This window comes from Macaca mulatta, chromosome 17, assembly GCF_049350105.2.
Source record: "Macaca mulatta isolate MMU2019108-1 chromosome 17, T2T-MMU8v2.0, whole genome shotgun sequence".
NCBI classification, from domain to species: domain Eukaryota; kingdom Metazoa; phylum Chordata; class Mammalia; order Primates; family Cercopithecidae; genus Macaca; species Macaca mulatta.
Window position 1 is genome coordinate 6505817 of NC_133422.1, and position 19966 is coordinate 6525782.

The following is a 19966-nucleotide window of genomic DNA, read 5'->3' on the forward strand; positions in this document are numbered from 1 at the left end:
GGCGGGTGGATCACGAGGTCAGGAGATCGAGACCATCCTGGCTAACACGGTGAAACCCCGTCTCCACTAAAAAATACAAAAAACTAGCCGGGCGAGGTGGCAGGCGCCTGTAGTCCCAGCTACTCGGGAGGCTGAGGCAGGAGAATGGCGTGGACCCGGGAGGCAGAGCTTGCAGTGAGCTGAGATCCGGCCGCTGCACTCCAGCCTGGGAGACAGAGCGAGACTCCGTCTCAGAAAAAAAAAAAAAAAAAAGATTTATATAACCTTTTATTCACTAGGATATTCTGCAGTCTAGCAGTTCTAATGCAGGGTGTGTGCCACAAATCTAAACTACCAGCCCTTAGGAAGCTGGATTCTCCTGTCCCAATGGCTGTGTGATTTGGGAGAGAGAAGGCCTTTCTTCATCTTTTCCTCCCTCCTCCTCCTCACCAACATAAGCATGTATTGGGTAACTACTATGTAAACTTTTTAAAACTTAGGAGGACCAAGTGTGAATTCAAATTATGGGCCTTACCCTGAAGAGATGTACAGTCCAGTTGAGAAGACAGTATGAATATATGCATACAATAATTTAGTCATCTTTGAACCATAGAAGTAACAAAGACCACCAGCCCAAGTTGTCGTCTTCGTTCTGTCATTCTGGGGGTGTGTTTACGCATTTAGTGCTTTAGCCTCAGTTTCTGAAAATGAGAATTTAGCCTGAGTCATCAATTAAATCTCCCTACACTCGAAAGTTCTGTGCTTTTATTGATTTATTTAGAGACAGAGTCTCGCTCTGTCACCCAGGCTGGAGTGCAGTGGTGCAATCTTGGCTCACTGCAGCCTCCGCCTCCCAGGTTCAAGCAATTCTGCTTCAGCCTCCCGAGTAGCTGGGATTATAGGCTTATGCCACCACGCCCAGCTAAGTTTTGTATTTTTAGTAGAGACAGGGTTTTGCCACGTTGCCCAGGCTGGTCTCGAACTCCTGACCTCAAGTGATCTACCTGCCTCGGCCTTCCAAAGTGCTGGAATTACAGGTGTGAGCCACCACACCCAGCCAGAGTTCTAAGCTTTTAATTAAAAACAGCTGCCATCTGAGGCCGGGAAGTTACAGAGGGAACTGACTTGGGTGCAAATGATTGAAACCAAGGTCAGTGCCATTTTCTCAGCACTGGTGATCCCAGCCCACACCCTCGTCTGGTGTACACCTGCTTGCCCAAGATCAATCTTGGACAACACTTTCTTCTATTGAAACATTGATTCAAAATTTATAATATACACAAACCATTTTTAATTTAAGTTTTTCAAAATAAGGTCGGGTGCAGTGGCTCACACCTGTAATCCCAACACTTCGGGAGGCCGAGGCGGACAGATCACTTGAGGTCAGGGGTTTGAGACCACTCTCACCAACATGGTGAAACCCCATCTCTACTAAAAATACAAAAATTAGCCAGGCATGGTGGCGGGTGCCCGTAATCCTAGCTGCTCAGGAGGCTGAGGCAGAAGAATTGCGTGAACTGGGAGGTGGATGTTGCAGTGAGCGGAGATCACACTCCTACACTTCAGGCTGGCGACAGAGCTAGACTCTGTCTCATAAAAAGTAAAAATAAAATAAAAATAAGAATAAGGAATTACAAAATGAAACCTTTTCCTTAATACCAGCCTCTACCACACAATCCCATTCCTCCTGTCTCCTGCAAAGGTAGCCTAAAGATTGAGTAAAATGCTCAACAAATTTCTCACACCACCCTTAAAGCTGCTTACCAAGAACTTCCCCAGCATTTTGGCTTCCCTGTTTGATAGTTGAATTGTGAGCAGGTGATAGAAGAGCCTTTCTAGTTGAACATATAAATAATTGGTGAATACATTCCATTTAGCGGAGGGGTTAAATCTGTTACTGAAGCTACTAAGAAGGAGCAAAAGCATAGGGAAAAAAATATGATCAGAACACATCAAACTCACATGTTCCCCCTCTACTACAAACAGATTGTAGTGCTGTGGTCGTTTATTCTGTTGTGCAGAACTGCAAGCTGAGTCACTAAACCAAAGAGAGGAAATAATAGGTTAGTAAACATTGTAATCCCAGGAACAAAGTTTAATTCACTTTTGAGCGTTTTGTTTTTTGTTTTTTTTGGTCTGATTTACTTTGGGGAGAAGGCTAAAAAAGGGATGTCAATCTCTAATTCAGTGCCACTAAAGTAGTCTTAAAAGTCTTACTGCCGGGCACGGTGGCTCACGCCTGTAATCCCAGCACTTCGGGAGGCGGAGGCGGGTGGATCACGAGGTCAGGAGATCGAGACCATGGTGAAACCTCGTCTGTACCAAAAATACAAAAAACTTAGCCGGGCGTGGTGGCGGGCACCTGTAGTCCCAGCTACTCTGGAGGCTGAGGCAGGAGAATGGCGTGAACCCGGGAGGCGGAGCTTGCAGTGAGCCACTGCACTCCAGCCTGGGCGACAGAGTGAGACTCTGTCTCAAAAAATTAAAAAAATTTAAAAAATTAAAAAAAAAAAAAAAGTCTTACTAAAGTATGGCCTTTTAAGCTCAGGTGTTTGTCCTCAAATAGCTGAATAGTCACTAAATGTGAGGCATTCTGCTAAGTGGGAAATATACATTTAAATAGAGAAAATGAGAATCTCTTCCCTTTTATCAAAACAAGAAGCTTACTATTACTACACTTGTTGATTCAAATATTATTGAGCAAATTCTTTTTCTCCTCCCAAATTTGGTCTGTATAGCATGCCAATTCCTACTGTTTCTTTTGCCTGCTTAGCCCAGTGACTACCTATGAGCATCACACATTTTGAGAAGTAGATGAAATGTATGTTTTTAATTGGGAAAGCCATTTTGTAAGGAGTTTGGCAGTCAGGTGAACACTAAAGAGACTTCCCATGAATTGGGCACAATCTGGGGAAAAAAAAAAAAGACGAGGTAGGAAAAAGAAACTTATTTACAAGAATTAGAAATTTTATCTGAAATAATAGCCTTGGAATCAGCTGACTCAAAGTTCATGATTAATGTATGGATCAGGATTTTGAAGAAAGGAAGAATGGTAAGATGGATAAAGGTGAGAGAGAATAGCAGATACAAAGAAAGAAGAGTTACTAGATGGGAGGGAGTTAAGGTTCAATAAACTATTTTTCCTGATGACCGGACTTTTTCTTTAAAAAGCAGTGTAGCTTTGCATACATTTTTCCTGTGAAATGGGGTCTTGTTATGTTGTCCAGGCTGGAATCAAACTCCTGGGCTCAAGCAATCCTCCCGCCTCAGCCTCCTGAGTAGCTGGGACTACAGGCATATGCCAGTATGCTCAGCTAAGAGCAGTATAGCTTTAATTATGGCTAAATTACTTACCTTTCATCTTCCTTTACATATTTTATTTTCTTCTTTGGAGTTTTTAATAACCAGATGAATTGTTACTGTGTTTATTGGGTGTGCTGGTAGAATTTTAAACATGCAAAGCTATCCATCATCTTTTTATGATCCTACTTAGCTGCCTATGTGGCTGTTGATTATCGAAGGTTAGATCTATAGGGGGTACCCATATAAAAAGAATAATCACAAAATAATTTCCCCATATACCTTTTGATGCCAAAAACAAAATAGGTTGGCCTATGTTTCTTGATGAGACTTTTCCATATGGTGATATTGGCTAGGCTTGGTTGTCTGATATGTAAATATGATGTCATTTTTTAAAATCACTTGCTGCAGTCAGTGTGAATCTTTAAGTAAATAGATGATTAATTTGTTACTTTGAAATGTAAATGTGTGTAATTTTATATTGAATTAAATATCTCTTCCAGTTTTGGAATTTAGGAATTCTCATTTTAGGTTTTTTTCCTTATTTCCTGTTTAAGTGACAGTTATTAACATATCTGAACAATCAGCTTTAATAAAACAGTAATTTTTATTTGTCCCCTTTGGTTATTTATATTTGTCACAGGTATTGGTTAGGTCAGTCAAAAACTATATGTTGAGGGTCTGCTATATGCACACCACTGTACTTAGTGTAGGATTTGTTAAGAGTAGAAATGAAATATTTTCAGCTTTAAATTCTAAATTGGCAAATAGATCTTACCTCTACTAATAGTTCTTTTGAGTACAAAGTTAATATGAATGAAAGTAAATCTGTATCTTGTGAATGAAAGGAATTCACTTTGTTGTGTACAGAGAAACCCATTTGCCTGGCTTTTGTCAATAATTCATTTGAATTTATAACCCCCCGCTTTTTTTTTGAGACAGAGTCTTGCTTTGTCGCCCAGGCTAGGGTGCAGTGGCGTGATCTCGGCTCACTGCAGCCTCTGCCTCCCGGTTCAAGCAGTTCTCCTGCCTCAGGCTCCCGAATAGCTGGGACTATAGCCACATGCCACCATGCCCGGCTAATTTTTGTATTTTTAGTAGAGATGGGGTTTAACCATGTTGGCCAGGCTGGTCTTGATTTGCTGACCTCGTGATCCATCCGCCTCAGCCTCCCAAAGTGCTGGGATTACAGGCATGAGCCACCACACCCAGCCGAATTTATAATCCACGTTAACAGTAATATTTTGCTTTTGTTTCCTGTCCTACGTATTAAATATTAAATTTGCAAAATCTGACACTGCTTATGGCATCAAGAACCACTTTGAAAGAAAAACTTTGTTAAAGTAGAAATGCTGTTAGTTCTTAGACTTTTTGAGGTTGGGCATTGTCTCTTGGTGGAATACCACCTTACTCATTAGTGCTAACATGAGAGGGTAATTATTAGACTTTGCAAATTAGCAAGTAAATAAAAAATAGTTTATCACAAGAATTTATGCCGATTGTGTTAGGCCAGTGCCCAATTTCAAATACTGTTTGGATTTTCCGTTTGTTTTTGTTTGGTTTGCTTTGGTTGTAGTTCCATGCTCCATATGCAGCTTTACTGTAGTTCACAGAAAAGGTATCATCTGGGACATTGAAAACTTACCAAAATCCAGCCAGTACATTTAATTGGGCTTAGAGTGAAACCATTTGGGTGATGTGGAGGTATACAAAATGAAAAATTGGGGTGGATGGCATGGGAATATATACTTACAATAATGTTTCGTGGTATTTAGTAATTATAATTGCTTAGGAATTAATATGAGTTATTAGGGAAAGAAAGAAAGAAGACACTCCCCAAGAAAATAAAATTGCATTTTCTTTTGGAAAGAACCACTTTATTTTCCACCTTTCTTTTTCTTTTTTCCTTGCCTTTTTTTCTTTTTTTTTTTTTTTCTTTTTGTTTTAAAGATATTTGGGCTATAGGGTGTATATTTGCAGAACTACTAACGTCAGAACCAATATTTCACTGTCGACAAGAGGACATCAAAACTAGTAATCCTTATCACCATGACCAGCTGGACAGAATATTCAATGTAATGGGATTTCCTGCAGGTACACATTATTCGTTTTTGTTTTTGTTTTTAAATCACTGTTGTTTGAATTTAGATGTCTTCATTGGAGAGGTATATATTTTTAGCTGATGGAAGCTACTCTTGACTCGAGTCTTTGCTTTTTGACTTGCATTTATCAAAGATCTGTAGAAACAGCAAAATTTGTAGAGTTTACATATTGTCATGAACATATTTATGGTTTTCCTGAATTTAAGGACTGTATTTTTGTTTCATCTTGTTTTGCTTTTTTGTTTTGTTGTTTGATATGTGAAATGATAAAATATTTGCAATATCTGTATTAGAAAGGTACCTTAGTTCATTTATAGTGGAAACTATAAATGAATTCAGTAGTAGAAATTTTTTTCTAGCAGCACATATAATACTGCCACTATTTTGAGCCTTATTTCTATTTAGGGCACTATACAGAATCACATTATATTGAATAATAGCATTTACGTCTTCTCAGAACAGTCACAATGTGAGTGACTCGTAGTACTCTGTGGTGAGTTGGCCTGCTGTTTTGCAACACAGAGGTGGTTTACATGTATCCCATCCCTGGCATTAGATCTCTCCAACTGTATCTCAATCCCTAGTTATACTACAGAACAGTGATCACCAGAAACTGCTCAGAGGTCCAGAATAATGAGAATTTGTTTAGAACACCTAAATTTTGGCTAGTCAAGTACTTAACTGAAGACTAATAGAGATAATACCTGAGACTTTTAATTCTACATTCCCTTGTAAGGGTGTTAATTATCAGTAAATGCAGAATAACTACACAGATACTGCCTTTCTCCAAAATTGGTCACCGGTTTGAAGAAGACCTCTGTTGTGATAGGAATTTTATTTATTCAGTGAATATTTATTAAGTACCTGCCATGTGCCAGGCACTGTCTTAAGTAAAAAGTTACTGATGATGTAACAGACAGGATTATCGCCCTCTTGGAGTTTACATTGTACTGCTATATGTAGAATGTTTAAAAAATAGGTGTGGTTTGAGTAGAGACAGAAGAATTCTCTTTTCTTCCTGCTTCTGAATGTGTCCACCATTTCTGAGCCCATGAGAAAGGCATAGCTTCTGTGAGGGAATATATGGAGTGAGGACATCTATCAGCAACTCTTAATGTGTGTTTCAGAGGTTAGGGTGGTTTATAAGGAAGCTTGGAAAGCAGGCAGCAGAGGTTAGATTTGATAGCTAAAGAATGAGAATCCATGATAAGTTCTTCAGTACTAGAGACATGATTTATGCTACATTTTAGAAAGATTAGTAAGGTGGTGGTAGGTAAAACTCAGTTAAAAAGAGGTAAGCGAAATCAGAAACCAGCTGTAGCAGTGCTGCAGACATAAAGTGAGAGTGATAATAAGGATGGAGAAAAAAGGGCAGATGGAAATGTTTTATAGGAAGTGTATAAGCAAGGGAAAACTAAAAGATTATCTTAAGATTTCTAGCTTGAGAAGTCGATAAGATAGAGAAATTGGAGCAAGGAAATAGTTAAGGAGAAAATTCCATTTAGGAGTGTAAGTGTATGTTTAGTTTCCAATATGTGATATCTTTGGAAGATAGTTGCCAAATATTTTTACAAGTAAGTTCAAAGAAAAGCAAGCCTCTGAAGGCCATTTAAAAGCTAAAGGTTTTGGGAGGCCGAGGTGGGCGGATCACCTAAGGTTGGGAGTTTGAGACCAGCCTGACCAACATGGAGAAACCCTGTCTCTAGTAAAAATACAAAATTAGCTGGGCATGGTGGCGCATGCCTGTAATCCCAGCTACTCGGGAGGCTGAGGCAGAAGAATCGCTTGAACCCGGGAGGCGGAGGTTGGGGTGAGCCGAGATCGCACCATTGCACTCCAGCCTGGGCTGTTAACAAGAGCAAAACTCCGTCTCCAAAAAAATAAATAAATAAAAATACTCAAGGTGCTATTAAGCTGCCCCTGACAGTCCTGTGCACCTAGTAGACTCTCAGGGAAACCCATTGACAGTGATGGAGAAAACAAATTATGTAGCATGTATTGTTTGAGCAACTCTGATGCCAGCAAAAGTAGCTGAAACGTTTTGTACTTAATGTATTTAGGAACTGAGGTTGTTTTGGGTAATGTTACTGAGACTAGCCAAGGTACCAGCCGACATTAATATACTAATTATATCCTACCCTATTCTGCAAATAGTTATTACCACTTACATTGATTGCTTATGTAAAGAAATATATTTAATAAGGTGAAAGGAGGGCTGTATCATAAAAAGAAATACAGTTTAAAGCCACTGAGGGGAAGATCTTAGATTTCTCATTGAAGAAATTGCTGATTCAACCAAGAAATTTGGTAGAAAAGGGAAAATAAGCAGTTTTACTAATAGAAATAGGACATTTAATAAGATAAATAGAAATATTATAACATTCTTCTCTAGTGACAGAAATTGAGGCAACTTATAGTAAAACATACAGAAAGTTTGCAGTTTGAAATTTAAAAAGATAAACAAATATCTAAAGTTATACAAGGGATAAGGAATTATGTTTACAGTTGAAGATGTTTACTGTTGCTGAACATTTATTTGAAGACTGAGCTTTTTTTTTATGGGGTTTGAATGTATAGGAAGTGTAATGAACGTGGTAATATAAAAATTCTCAAAAATAGGAACTTAGGCAACATAAAAATTTATCAATGTATTTCACAGATAAAGATTGGGAAGATATAAAAAAGATGCCTGAACATTCAACATTAATGAAAGATTTCAGAAGAAATACGTAAGTTGGAAAAAAAAAAAAAGACCCCTTGTCGATTTTTGCTTTACCAGAATACTCAGTATAAGACTGAATATTCATCATAATAAAATAAGATTATGCTAATAAATTTTACTTATTTACTCATAAATATTTTTCATGATGACAGTCTTTATTTCTTAAGATGCTTAAATGATTATATACAAAAGCAACTAATATTAGCAGCTGATTTGGATATAAAACAAATTCATTTCTTTCCATATTTACTACTTTTTGGAAGCTAGATATTAGAAGTATCACAGCTGAATAAATAAGAGTCTAAATAAATACACTTTGCTAATAGCCACTTGCTTACCAATCTAGGTTACAGTAATTTTAAACAATTTTTAATAGCGAAGAATGAATATTTCACCTGTTTACAATGCAAAATCAGGGATTGGGAGAGTTTCGTTTATATACCTATGACAAAAGTATTTTACACTTATTGGTAAGGCTGAATTAAACTTTTGACCCAGATGTTATTTAAAATAATTGTTAAATTCATATTAAGAAAAAGCTGTTTAGTGTCTGTTATTCATGAAATCGTCTTACATTTAATCATTGGTATCCTTTCAAAAGTGACCATTGTGGATATTGAATGAAATATAAAACTGATTTAATTCTACTCCTTTTATGCTCGTACTCTTCAGTATATATTGTATATCAGTTATGATCAAAATAATTCTTATCAGAAGAACTTTAGCCAATGTAAAGTTAACCTCAAGTCTAATATAGCTATTTCATAGTATTTCTCTTTCAGGTATACCAACTGCAGCCTTATCAAGTATATGGAAAAACATAAAGTTAAACCAGATAGTAAAGCATTCCACTTGGTAAGCTTTAGATAAACAGTATTAATGAAATGCATTTTTTCCTTAATTGACTGGCCCAACTGAGGCTTTTTTGGATCAATTGATATGGTTACTTAGCTCACACGCAGAGCGCTTTCACGGTGAATGCAGAGCTTGTTAGTGCATACCAATAAAGACAATAAAATATTTGCTTTTCCAGACTCATCTCATGGTTTGACAGACTAACGTTTGGTCACGCTAGATTTTCTAAAGATAGTGATGGGAACAAATCTGTCAAAACATTTATAAAATTACGTGTATTGTTTTTCATCTGTTACTTTAAAATTTTAAAAGTTTCAGAGAAGTATCAAGAAGAAAATACTTCTCACCATTGATAGATTGTTTTGTATTTCAGCTCTTTGAAAGACTGTTTACAAAGTTAACTTCCTAAATACCTCTTATAACCTTAAATGTTAACAGTCCTTCAGCAACTATATGTGCCATTTGATTTTTCTGGAAGAATGTGATAGATGCCATATTTATCAGTGTGTAATGGAAAAATGATTTAACCTAGAATCTAATTATATCCATGCACTAACAAGGTAATTTGTGATGAAATTATATTCAGCCATTACCAACTTTGTGTACAATAAAGGTTCCATTTTTACAGCATAATAATTAAAAATGTTTTTCAGTTTTTTCAGAAAAGGTTTATAACACATAAAAGGGGAGTTTGGGGAAGCAGGTTGTATTTTGCTTGACTTGAAATTCTTTTAATCCTTATTCCTAAGTTCTTAAATGAGAATTCTTTCACCTTGAAGAGGTTAAACTTTCCTTTATTGCAACCAGGCCACTTGGCAAACATTTCTTCTGTTCTTTTGTTTCTCCTTTTTCTTCTCTTTCTACTGCTTCTCCTTCTGTATTTTCTGATTACTATTATATCAGTTCACATTTTATATCATATATTTCATATCTTAACAGCAATTTAAAAAGTCATCCTTAACCTATCATATTAGCACACAATGTATTATCCAAATAATAGTTTATTATAATGTACTTACAGTAGGACCCAAATTAGAGGTTTAAGTTAGATCCTTCAAAATTATGGACTTACCGATTCTAATAAAATAATGATATTGGCAGAAGATTAGAAGTCATGACTTAGGGGAATTATTCTTCTCCTTGATTCCCTGCTACTCATTATAGTCTAAGACGACTCTGCCTACCATCACCACTAAAACTCGAGAGATAAACCTTCCGTGTAGCTCATGTGCTTGTTTTTACGAGGCTGACCCATCTTAATTGGAGGTAATCTTGAGTAGTTCCCTAGGAAAGCCCTATTATAATTCCATTAAAACGGTCGGGTATTTTAAATAGCAAATTCAGGCCTTTCCTTTCAACCCTAAAAATAAAATTGTGCTTTCTCTGAAATACCAGATAATTAAAGTTAAATTTTAATCTCACCATTCTAGCATTTTATTTGCATCTTAAAATATGTTGTGTCAGCTGGGTGCGGTGGCTCACGCCTGTAATCCCAGCATTTTGGGAGGCCAGGGTGGGTGGATCACAAGGTCAGGAGATGGAGACCATCCTGGCCAACATGGTGAAACTCCTAAAAATACAAAAAGTAGCTGGGTGTGGTGGTGTGTGCCTGTAGTCCCAGCTACTCGGGAGGCTGAGGCAGGAGAATCACTTGAACCCAGGAGGTGGAGGTTGCAGTGAGCCTAGATCGTGCCACTGCACTCTGGCCTGGCAACAAAGCAAGACTCTCCACAAAAAAAAAAAAAAAAGTGTCTTTTTATCCTCTAAAATTTGTCATCTTTAAGTCTTTTTTGTTGTTGTTGTTGAAACAGTTTCATTCTGTCACCAGGCTGGAGTGCAGTGGCATGATCTTGGCTCACTGCAACCTCTGCCTCCCAGGTTCAAGCAATTCTCCTGACTCAGCCTCCCAAGTAGCTGGGATTACAGGCACCTGCCACCACACCCAGCTAATTTTTGTATTAGTAGAGATGGGGTTTCACCATGTTGACCAGGCTGGTTTGAACTCCGGACCTCAGGTGATCCGCCCACCTTGACCTCCCAAAGTTCTGGGATTACATGTGTGAGCCACCACGCCTGGCCTCTTTTAAGTCTTAATGTGTCTGTTGGTTCATTGGTTTTCAAAGTGCAGTCTCAGTCCAGCAGCGTAGCATCATGTAGGGCCGTGTTGGAAATGCAGGCTTTTGGCTCCTACTCACATCTACCAATCAGAAGCTCTGTGAGGAGGGCCCAGCAGTCTATTTTAAGAAGTTCTCCAGGTGATTCTGATGCATCGTAAAGTCTGAAAGCCACTGCATTAGATCAGAGTATAAACGAAGAGACCACATATTAGAATCCAGTTGAATGAACTATGTTTTAACTAAAAAATACTGAATCTTCATGTTAGTGTGGCATTTATAGCAGCAATAACAACAGCAAGCACTTACATAGTACTTTCTTTATGCTAGGCACCATTATAATTGCTCTCCATATATGAACTCATTTAATCCTGAAAACAGCCTGTGATAATAGGCACTATTTTTAATCTCCATTTGACAAATGAAGTAACAAAAATATTAAGTAACTTATCCAATGTCATGCAGCTGATAAATGTTGAGTCGAGATTTGAAGGGAGCAGTCGACTGTCAGAGTCTCACCATACAACTCTGTACTTTATAAGTTGTGTATCACCGTTTTTATTTAGACTAGAACAGCACCGCACAGTACAACTTTCTGTGATGATCCGCACGGCGCAGCAGCATAGCCACGAGCCGCATTCGGCTCTTGAAATGTGCCTGGTGTAATGGGGAGATTGACTTTTTTATTTAATTCAGTTTTAATTAACAGATCTAAATATGAATCGCTACATGTGTTAGTGTATTATGTGTGTAACAGCAGCTTTTTTATCTTAATAGGAAAAGCAGAGAAAATACATGAAGTTTGGTCCTGTTCTAAATTGGATAAAGCAATTTAGATAATGGGAGGGGGTATCATTTGTTTAGTCAGAGAACATAAGCAAGAGTAAAACAAGTGAGATTATGATTACTGGAATGACTGAAGTGTGAATTACTACATTAAATTTAACAACTAGGAGTTTTGTTGTTAATTTGGGGGAATAAATATTTTCCAAATTGTGATGTTATTCACCAGAAAATATATATCCCCTTCATATATGTGCTGAAAGATAAATGTGGGAAGCAATATAGTCATGTTTTTACGATTTGTGATTTCAGCTTCAGAAGTTGCTTACCATGGACCCAATAAAGCGAATTACCTCAGAACAGGCTATGCAGGATCCCTATTTCTTAGAAGACCCACTTCCTACATCAGAGTAAGTGGCCTAGTTAACTCACCAACTTGGAGTTTTTGGAGTATGCTTTCTTCTGGTTGTCAGCTCTAAGTTGCTCCTCCTTTTATATGGGAACCCAAGGAAATCCTTTATGACAAGCAGAAATGAGCTTTGTTGATTAGTGTCACTTGGGGCTTTCCGGGGAAAAGGCGTTCCCGTTCACCTCTGGCTTTATGAGATGCTGATTGCGTTAGTGTCAGCAGTGATCCAGCTATTCAGTGACAGGCTGGTTCTGCATGCTGTAGCTCCTTACTGTCTGCAGTTACAGTTTCATGTTCCAAAATTGCAAATATCATTCCCAAATGTGTTCCCTATACCATCTTTTTATTAATAAATGTGGTAGGAAGGGTAAAACAAAAATTGTCTTTGAATGGTGACACATGTTTCAGCTGGAATCTGTATTTTGGCTGGAGTGATAGAGGAGTAATGCTGGGATAAAAGACAGCTGAATCATCCTCGATGATTATTGATCATTTGTATGCAGCTCGAGTCTTCGAGTAGCCTGCTGTAATATTACTAGTTACAAAGAAAAGATTCGTTTTGTCACAGTTGCATGAAAGGTGCTTATATTGCAAATACGGAGACAAAGTTCATCTTAAAAAGATTAAAATGAGAATTTCCTAAATGAAGCATTTGGAATATTGATTAGTGTACCAGAAATGGTTTTTCTCTTTTTCTTATGATCAGCGTTTTTGCCGGTTGTCAAATCCCTTACCCAAAACGAGAATTTTTAACGGAAGAAGAACCTGATGACAAAGGAGACAAAGTAAGTATTAAAGTACTGTTGGCAGCTTCTTGTTTCGTGAATGCCTCCATAACGTTTTCCGTTGTGGGTGTATTTTGTTCTCCCTCTGAGCTGAACTTTTTCTCTTGAACCAATTGAGAAGAACCAGCAGCAGCAGCAGGGCAATAACCACACGAATGGAACTGGCCACCCAGGGAATCAAGACAGCAGTCACACACAGGGACCCCCATTGAAGAAAGTGAGAGTTGTTCCTCCTACCACTACCTCAGGTGGACTTATCATGACCTCAGACTATCAGGTATTCCAAGTTCATTTTGTATTGACTGCATGTCAGCGATTACATAAGGGTTTATGATTGTGGGAAAATGTGATTTGAGAAATACATCAACATGAAATGTTATTGGCATGGAAAAGTCCTGACAGTGGTATGGTAGCAAGGGGTTAGACTTTTGAACCGGACTTGGAATGATCAAATACAGATTATGCCATTTATTAACTGTGTGACCTTGGACAAGCAGGATAATATCTCCTGGCTTTTTTTCATCTGTAAAATGAAACTAGTAAAACCTAACTTGCAGCTGTTGTCAGATTAGACATGAAGTGTCTTGACACCTGGCTTATGGTAGGAGCTTGATATCTATTGTTTTGGAACAATATTCCACAGTGATTAAGAACATAGGCTTTCAGATCCCAGTCTGGTCATTTCTCTGGATCCTTGAGTAAGTGATTCAGATGTTCTCAATTTCCATTTGAGACTATGGATAATGATCAATGTGAAGCTCTAGTAAGGATTAAATGAGATAATTCTGGGAGGTTAAGTGTTGTAGCCATTTCAGGAAACTGAGGCTTGTAGAGGTTAACTTTCCCATGGATCCCCAGCAAGCCAGCTGTAGATGCAGGACTCATACTTTGATCTGACCACAAAGGCTGTTATGTTGCCGACTTAGGGATCCTATCATGGCATTGTCAGTTACGTTGTGGAAAGACCTTCTTTGAATATTGTATACCACCTCCTCTTCTCTTCTGCTTATTCTAACCATATTCCCAACTACACTAGGTTTCAGTGTGAGAAGGATACTGAAAATTTGACCAATTAGAATTATTTACACACACACGAGAAAGAGATGTTATTAAACTGATAAGGTCCCCAGTGCTCGTTACTGTACTTTCAGAATTAGGTATTAACGCTTTCCTTTGGTTAGGGGAGAAGTCCAGCCCATCACACCATGGAAATCATTGCTGTTATGAGTTGTAATTCTCTTCCAGTTAGCTAAACAAGGACACCAGGGGCAGACAGCTGTGGGAGTTGTTGGTTCCAGTATCCTTTTCTCCCTTTCCAGATGGGAAGAGTGCGTCTCTCTTGGCTCACGAATGTGTTTGCACACTAAGGTGATGGCGTCCTTAGAATGAAGCAGAGCAGTGCTCTGACCTTGGCTTCTGGAGCCGAGAAAGTGACGCCGTGCTGCTTTGTTGGATTGCTGTGGTGGTTTTTTGTGGATGATTTTTAAAATAGTATTTCTGACTATAATTGCATGTGTCCACTCTTTTTAAAAATGTTACCTTCGCTAGGATTGGCAGAATTTGGAATTATATGACTTATTACTTCTCTCTTTGAAAGCATATTTAAGTTTTGGTAGCTGGAGTGCAGCGGTGCGATCGTGTTTCACTGCAAGCTCCGCCTCCCAGATTCACGCCATTCTCCTGACTCAGGCTTCCCAGCAGCTGGGACTACAGGCGACCGCCACCACACCTGGCTCATTTTTTGTATTTTTAGTAGAGACGGGGTTTCACTGTGTTAGCCCGGATGGTCTCAATCTCATGACCTTGTGATCCACCCGCCTCGGCCTCCCAAAGTGCTGGGATTACAGGCGTGAACCACAGCGCCCAGCCCAGTTTTGGTTAATCTTATAGTGTTTGTCTTGGGAGCAAATAGTATGAGAGAGAGGTGTGAGAATGGGAATAATAATCTAACAGATCAAAATTAGAGAACCCCAAACCATCACATTCTTTGTTTGTGCCATTTTAGAATTGAGAATACCGTGACTCCTGCCTGTAATCCCAGTGATTTAGAAGGCTGAGGGGGAGGATCACTTGAGGCCAGGAGTTTGAAATTAACGTGGGCAACATAGCCTGACCCTGTTCCTACAAAAAAATTTGAAAAAATGAGCTGAGCATGGAGGTGCATACCTATAATCCTGGCAATGATTGATTATACCATTACACTCCAGCCTGGGTGATAGAGTGGCACCTGCCTCAAAAGAAAAAAAAGTAGTTTAAAGGACATAAAAATGTATTAATGCCAAAGAAATGGATTCTGTGATACCTTCTCCTATCATATTCATTTTTATTCTTTAGTCGTGTGTTGGGGGGAGTTTTCTACTGAAGAAAGCCTATCAATAAGCTTTAAATTATTTATGTATACATCAAGTTCCCATGTAAACATCTCAAGCAAATTTACCAAGTAGATACAAAACAGCATAAAAAGGGGTTACTCCTATAGAAAAAAATGTATTTGCACAGCATAGTAATAAACCTAGGCTTAATATTATTTACTAGCAATATTTCTGACCTTCCTCAAGAGAAGGGGGCTTTTGTCTTTCATTATGAAGTTAGTACGCAGCACAAAACCTGTACATCCTTTCTTCCTTGAAACATATTGACGCTTCAGTCACATATAAGTTTTGCTGCTTGGGATTGACTTTCCCCTAGAAGCACCTGAATCACATTTCTCCCTCATCTCCTCTCCAGCGTTCCAATCCACATGCTGCCTATCCCAACCCTGGACCAAGCACATCACAGCCGCAGAGCAGCATGGGATACTCAGCTACCTCCCAGCAGCCTCCACAGTACTCACATCAGACACATCGGTACTGAGCTGCATCGGAATCTTGTCCATGCACTGTTGCGAATGCTGCAGGGCTGACTGTGCAGCTCTCCGCGGGAACCTGGTATGGGCCATGAGAATGTACTGTACAACCACATCTTCAAAATGTCCAGTAGCCAAGTTCCACCACTTTTCACACAGATTGGGGTAGTGGCTTCCAAGTTGTACCTGTTTTGGAGTTAGACTTGAAAAGAAAGTGCTAGCACAGTTTGTGTTGTGGATTTGCTACTTCCATAGTTTACTTGACATGGTTCAGACTGACCAATGCATTTTTTTCAGTGACAGTCTGTAGCAGTTGAAGCTGTGAATGTGCTAGGGGCAAGCATTTGTCTTTGTATGTGGTGAATTTTTTCAGTGTAACAACATTATCTGACCAATAGTACACACACAGACACAAAGTTTAACTGGTACTTGAAACATACAGTATATGTTAACGAAATAACCAAGACTCAAAATGAGATTATTTTGGTACACCTTTCTTTTTAGTGTCTTATCAGTGGGCTGATTCATTTTCTACATTAATCAGTGTTTTCTGACCAAGAACATTGCTTGGATTTTTTTGAAAGTACAAAAAGCCACATAGTTTTTCCAGAAAGGTTTCAAAACTCCCAAAGATTAACTTCCAACTTCTAAGTTTGTTTTCATTTTCAATCTATGACTTGACTGGTATTAAAGCTGCTATTTGATAGTAATTAAATATGTTGTCATTGATATAAACCTGTTTGGTTCAGCAAACAAACTAAAATGATTGTCATAGACAGTGTTTTATTTTTCCTGTTGGTGTTGCTGATTTGTGAGCATGCTTTAAGATGAAAAAAGCATGAATGATAACTTCCTTAAAAAGGTGCGGCATCCAATTCAAATATTTTTGTCCTGATTTTAAAGCTGGTTGGTGTAGTGCTATTAAAATTTTGTTCAGTTCATTTTCCTTTTGAAAACTTGTTCGCACGTTGTTTAGGGTGCCCTTACTTCAGCAAAGGAGAAGGAGTAGGAGAGCCTTAGAATTTTTGAGGAAAAAAAAAAACCTATAACATACAATGTACTGTATCAAACTATTTTACATGAATGACACAAGTATTCTGAATAAAAAATAATTGAACATTGTTAAAAACAAGGTGTTATGTAATAAATTTATTTTTCATAAATCAAAACGTGGAGTCAGCTGTATTTTTTATATGTACAAAGGGTTTTTGTTTTAATTTTAAAATGTGTGTTAACAAGTAACCTCTGAAGAAATCTCTTCACTTTTCATTAACGTTATCTGGGTATCTGTCTCCATAGTGGAGTACTGACTTGAGTCTTAGATATGGGTCCTTTTTCCTGTTACACTCGGTGCCATAATGTAAGATATGAAACACAGACACCTTTCTAATTGGAAGATACTGTTGGTGAGCCTTCAGTTGCTGGAATAATTCCTATTCTGTGTTGTACTGAGAAGGATTTGACTGTTACATCCCTAATAATCCGTTTTCCTCCTCTAGAAAATACAGAAGATTAGGGAAAAAACTAACATTTTTTCTTAAAAACCCAACTCAATGATATAAAAACATTCTAAAACAAAATAACTGAGGAATCTCTGTCCTTAGAGGCCTGACAATACAGTAGTGGTAATTTCTAGGAGCTGAATTCATGTTTCCATTTTAAGTCCTCCTGCCCCAGCGCATTCTCAGGATGTGTGGATCTGGTTATGAGCTCACCTCGTGAGCCCTCGGGAGCTCCCCGCCTTCCATAGTTTGGTTTGGGTTTTCTTTTCTTCTTTCTCTTTTTCTCTTTCTTTCTTTCTTTATTCCTTCCTTCCTTCCTTTCCTTCCCTTCCTTCCTTCCCTCCTTCCTTTCTTCTTCCTTTCTTCTTTCCTTCCTTGCTTCCTTCCTTCCTTCCTTTTCTTCCTTTCTTCCTTCCTTCCTTCTTTTCTGTCTTCCTTCCTTCCCTTTCTTTCTTCCTTCCTTTCTTCCTTCCTTTTTTCCTTCCTTCCTTCCTTTTTTCCTTCCTTCCTTCCTTCCTTTCTTTCTCTCTTTCTTTCCTTTCTTTCGACAGTCTCAGTCTGTTACCCAGGCTGGAGTGCAGTGGCGCGATATCCACTCACTGCATTCTCGGTCTCCCAGGTTCAAGAGATTCTCCTGCCTCAGCCTCCCAAGTATCTGGGATTACAGGTGCCCACCAACATGCCCAGCTAATTTTTGTATTTTTATTAGAGATGGTTTCACCATGTTGGCCAGACTTATCTCTCAACGCCTGACGTCAAGTGATCTGTCTGTCTCGGCCTCCCAAAGTGCTGGGATTACAGGCATGAGCTACTGCACCCAGGTAAAATTTCTATAAATTTTACCTCTCACTGTGCCTTCTTATTTCCTGTCCATTCTCATTGTTTTCTAATTTTTCTTTCTGCTGTTAAAGCTGAGGTTTTTCAAGCTTAGTGGAGAGGAGAATCCTAGGGAGTGTTTTTCTGCCCTTCAGTATCTAGTCCCAGAGGTTAGAGTTAGGATGGAATGTGAAAACTTCATTTTTAACAAGCTCTTGAGTTGGTTCTGATGCAGTGGTCTGAGGAATATATGTTTAAAAAAAACAGCCCTAGGGTCACTCACCTTCAGGCTGGTCTAAACACTGAGCAAACATTAGCAGCAAAGTGGCTTAGAGGGAGGGCTACTCCACTGACATGAGTTTCCTGTGTGAATTTCCAAAAGCGAAACCCATTCTAGAGTGGACCGTTCCACTCTTAATGGTCCAAGAGCCTGAAGGCTCAAGTCTCAGATGTTTGTTTCTCTCTGTCCCCGTTCCCTGAGTGATCCTGCCCCATCTCTCCTGTCATTAAACATGGAGGTGACCATTGAGTGCACGTCCAGCTGCCTTTCTCCCTGAGCACCAGGTTCCTGCATTTACTTGCATCTATGACAAGTACCATCCACATCCACGTGCCTGCCAGCATTCTCGATTCCCTCCCCGGCTTTATTTTTCTACATAACACTTACACCTGACTGATGACATCTGCTTGCCAATTTTCTGTGTCTTCCCAGTGGAATGGAAGCTCCCCTCGGGTCCTGTTCCATCTCAGACCTGGCTTCTCCATCTACACGTGTGCCCTGGGTGCTGCCATCCAGGCTTGTGACTTTAACAGGAAGATAATTCCCAGACTTCTAATCCAGGCCTCCCTGTCCTGTCTGACTCATTCCGACATACTATCTAGACTGAATTTGTCCATGTCCAGAAAGGTGACTCCAGCCTCCAGCCACTGCCTCCTACAGACTCGACTAGCTAGAGGCGGCGGAAGGAGCACTTGAGCCCAGGGGGTGGGCACCCCCCACTTCTGGCTGTCCAGGCCAGGTGGCAGCCTTGCCACCATCTCTCACACAGGACATCTGTGACATATGCACATCCTGCCAACTGTCCCTTGAAAACATATCCTGAGTTGCTCTGTCCTCACCACCCACACTGTACCGGCCTCTACCAAGGCACAGGCTTCTTACCAAGACTGTTCCAGTCACTTCCGCCCTTCTCCTGGTCTTCACACAGCATCCTGAGTGAGCCTTGGACATGGAGGTCACATCACTCTGCAGTCACGTCACTCCCCTGCTGTACCCAGGGGTCCTTAGTGACCCGGCCTCCCTTCCCGGGTTGGTCCCAGTCTCTGTCCCTCTCCTCCCAGTAGCTGCCCTCCCACTCCGCCACTCTCCTTGCTGACGCGCAAGCATGCCAAGCACGTTTGGTCTTAAGGCCTTCACACTTGCTGTTCTGTCTGCATCTGCCGCCAGTGCTCTCCCCAGCCAGCTTCTTGGCAACATTTTGGGGTCTGCTCAAGTCTCATCTTCAGAGAGGGCTCTCCCTCTCTGCTTTAAAAATCACAGCCTGAGGCCAGGCGTGGTGGTTCACGCCTGTAATCCCAGCACTTTGGGAGGCTGAGGCAGGTGGATCACTTGAGGTCAGGAGTTCGAGACCAGCCTGGCCAACACGGTGAAACCCCGTCTCTGCTAAAAATATAAAAATTAGCCAGGCGTGGTGGCACACACCTGTAATCCCAGCTACTCGGGAGGCTGAGGCAGGAGGACTGCCTGAACCCGG

At 39.6% G+C, this 19966-nt stretch overlaps 1 protein-coding gene across 8 annotated transcripts in view; it reads left to right on the top strand.

Moving 5' to 3' along the window:
• CDK8 (cyclin dependent kinase 8) overlaps positions 1 to 17063 on the top strand; it is a 243778-nt gene extending 226715 nt beyond the window's left edge. For 3 of the 8 annotated variants that reach the window (XM_077973626.1, XM_077973625.1, XM_028837144.2), the window contains 7 exons: positions 5230 to 5373; positions 8041 to 8110; positions 8886 to 8958; positions 12168 to 12265; positions 12971 to 13049; positions 13168 to 13326; positions 15777 to 17063. In XM_077973626.1, coding sequence (XP_077829752.1) covers positions 5230 to 5373; positions 8041 to 8110; positions 8886 to 8958; positions 12168 to 12265; positions 12971 to 13049; positions 13168 to 13326; positions 15777 to 15902 — 749 coding nt within the window. In that variant the 3' untranslated portion in view covers positions 15903 to 17063. 8 annotated transcript variants of the gene reach the window in all.
• The last annotated feature ends 2903 nt before the right edge of the window (positions 17064 to 19966 follow it).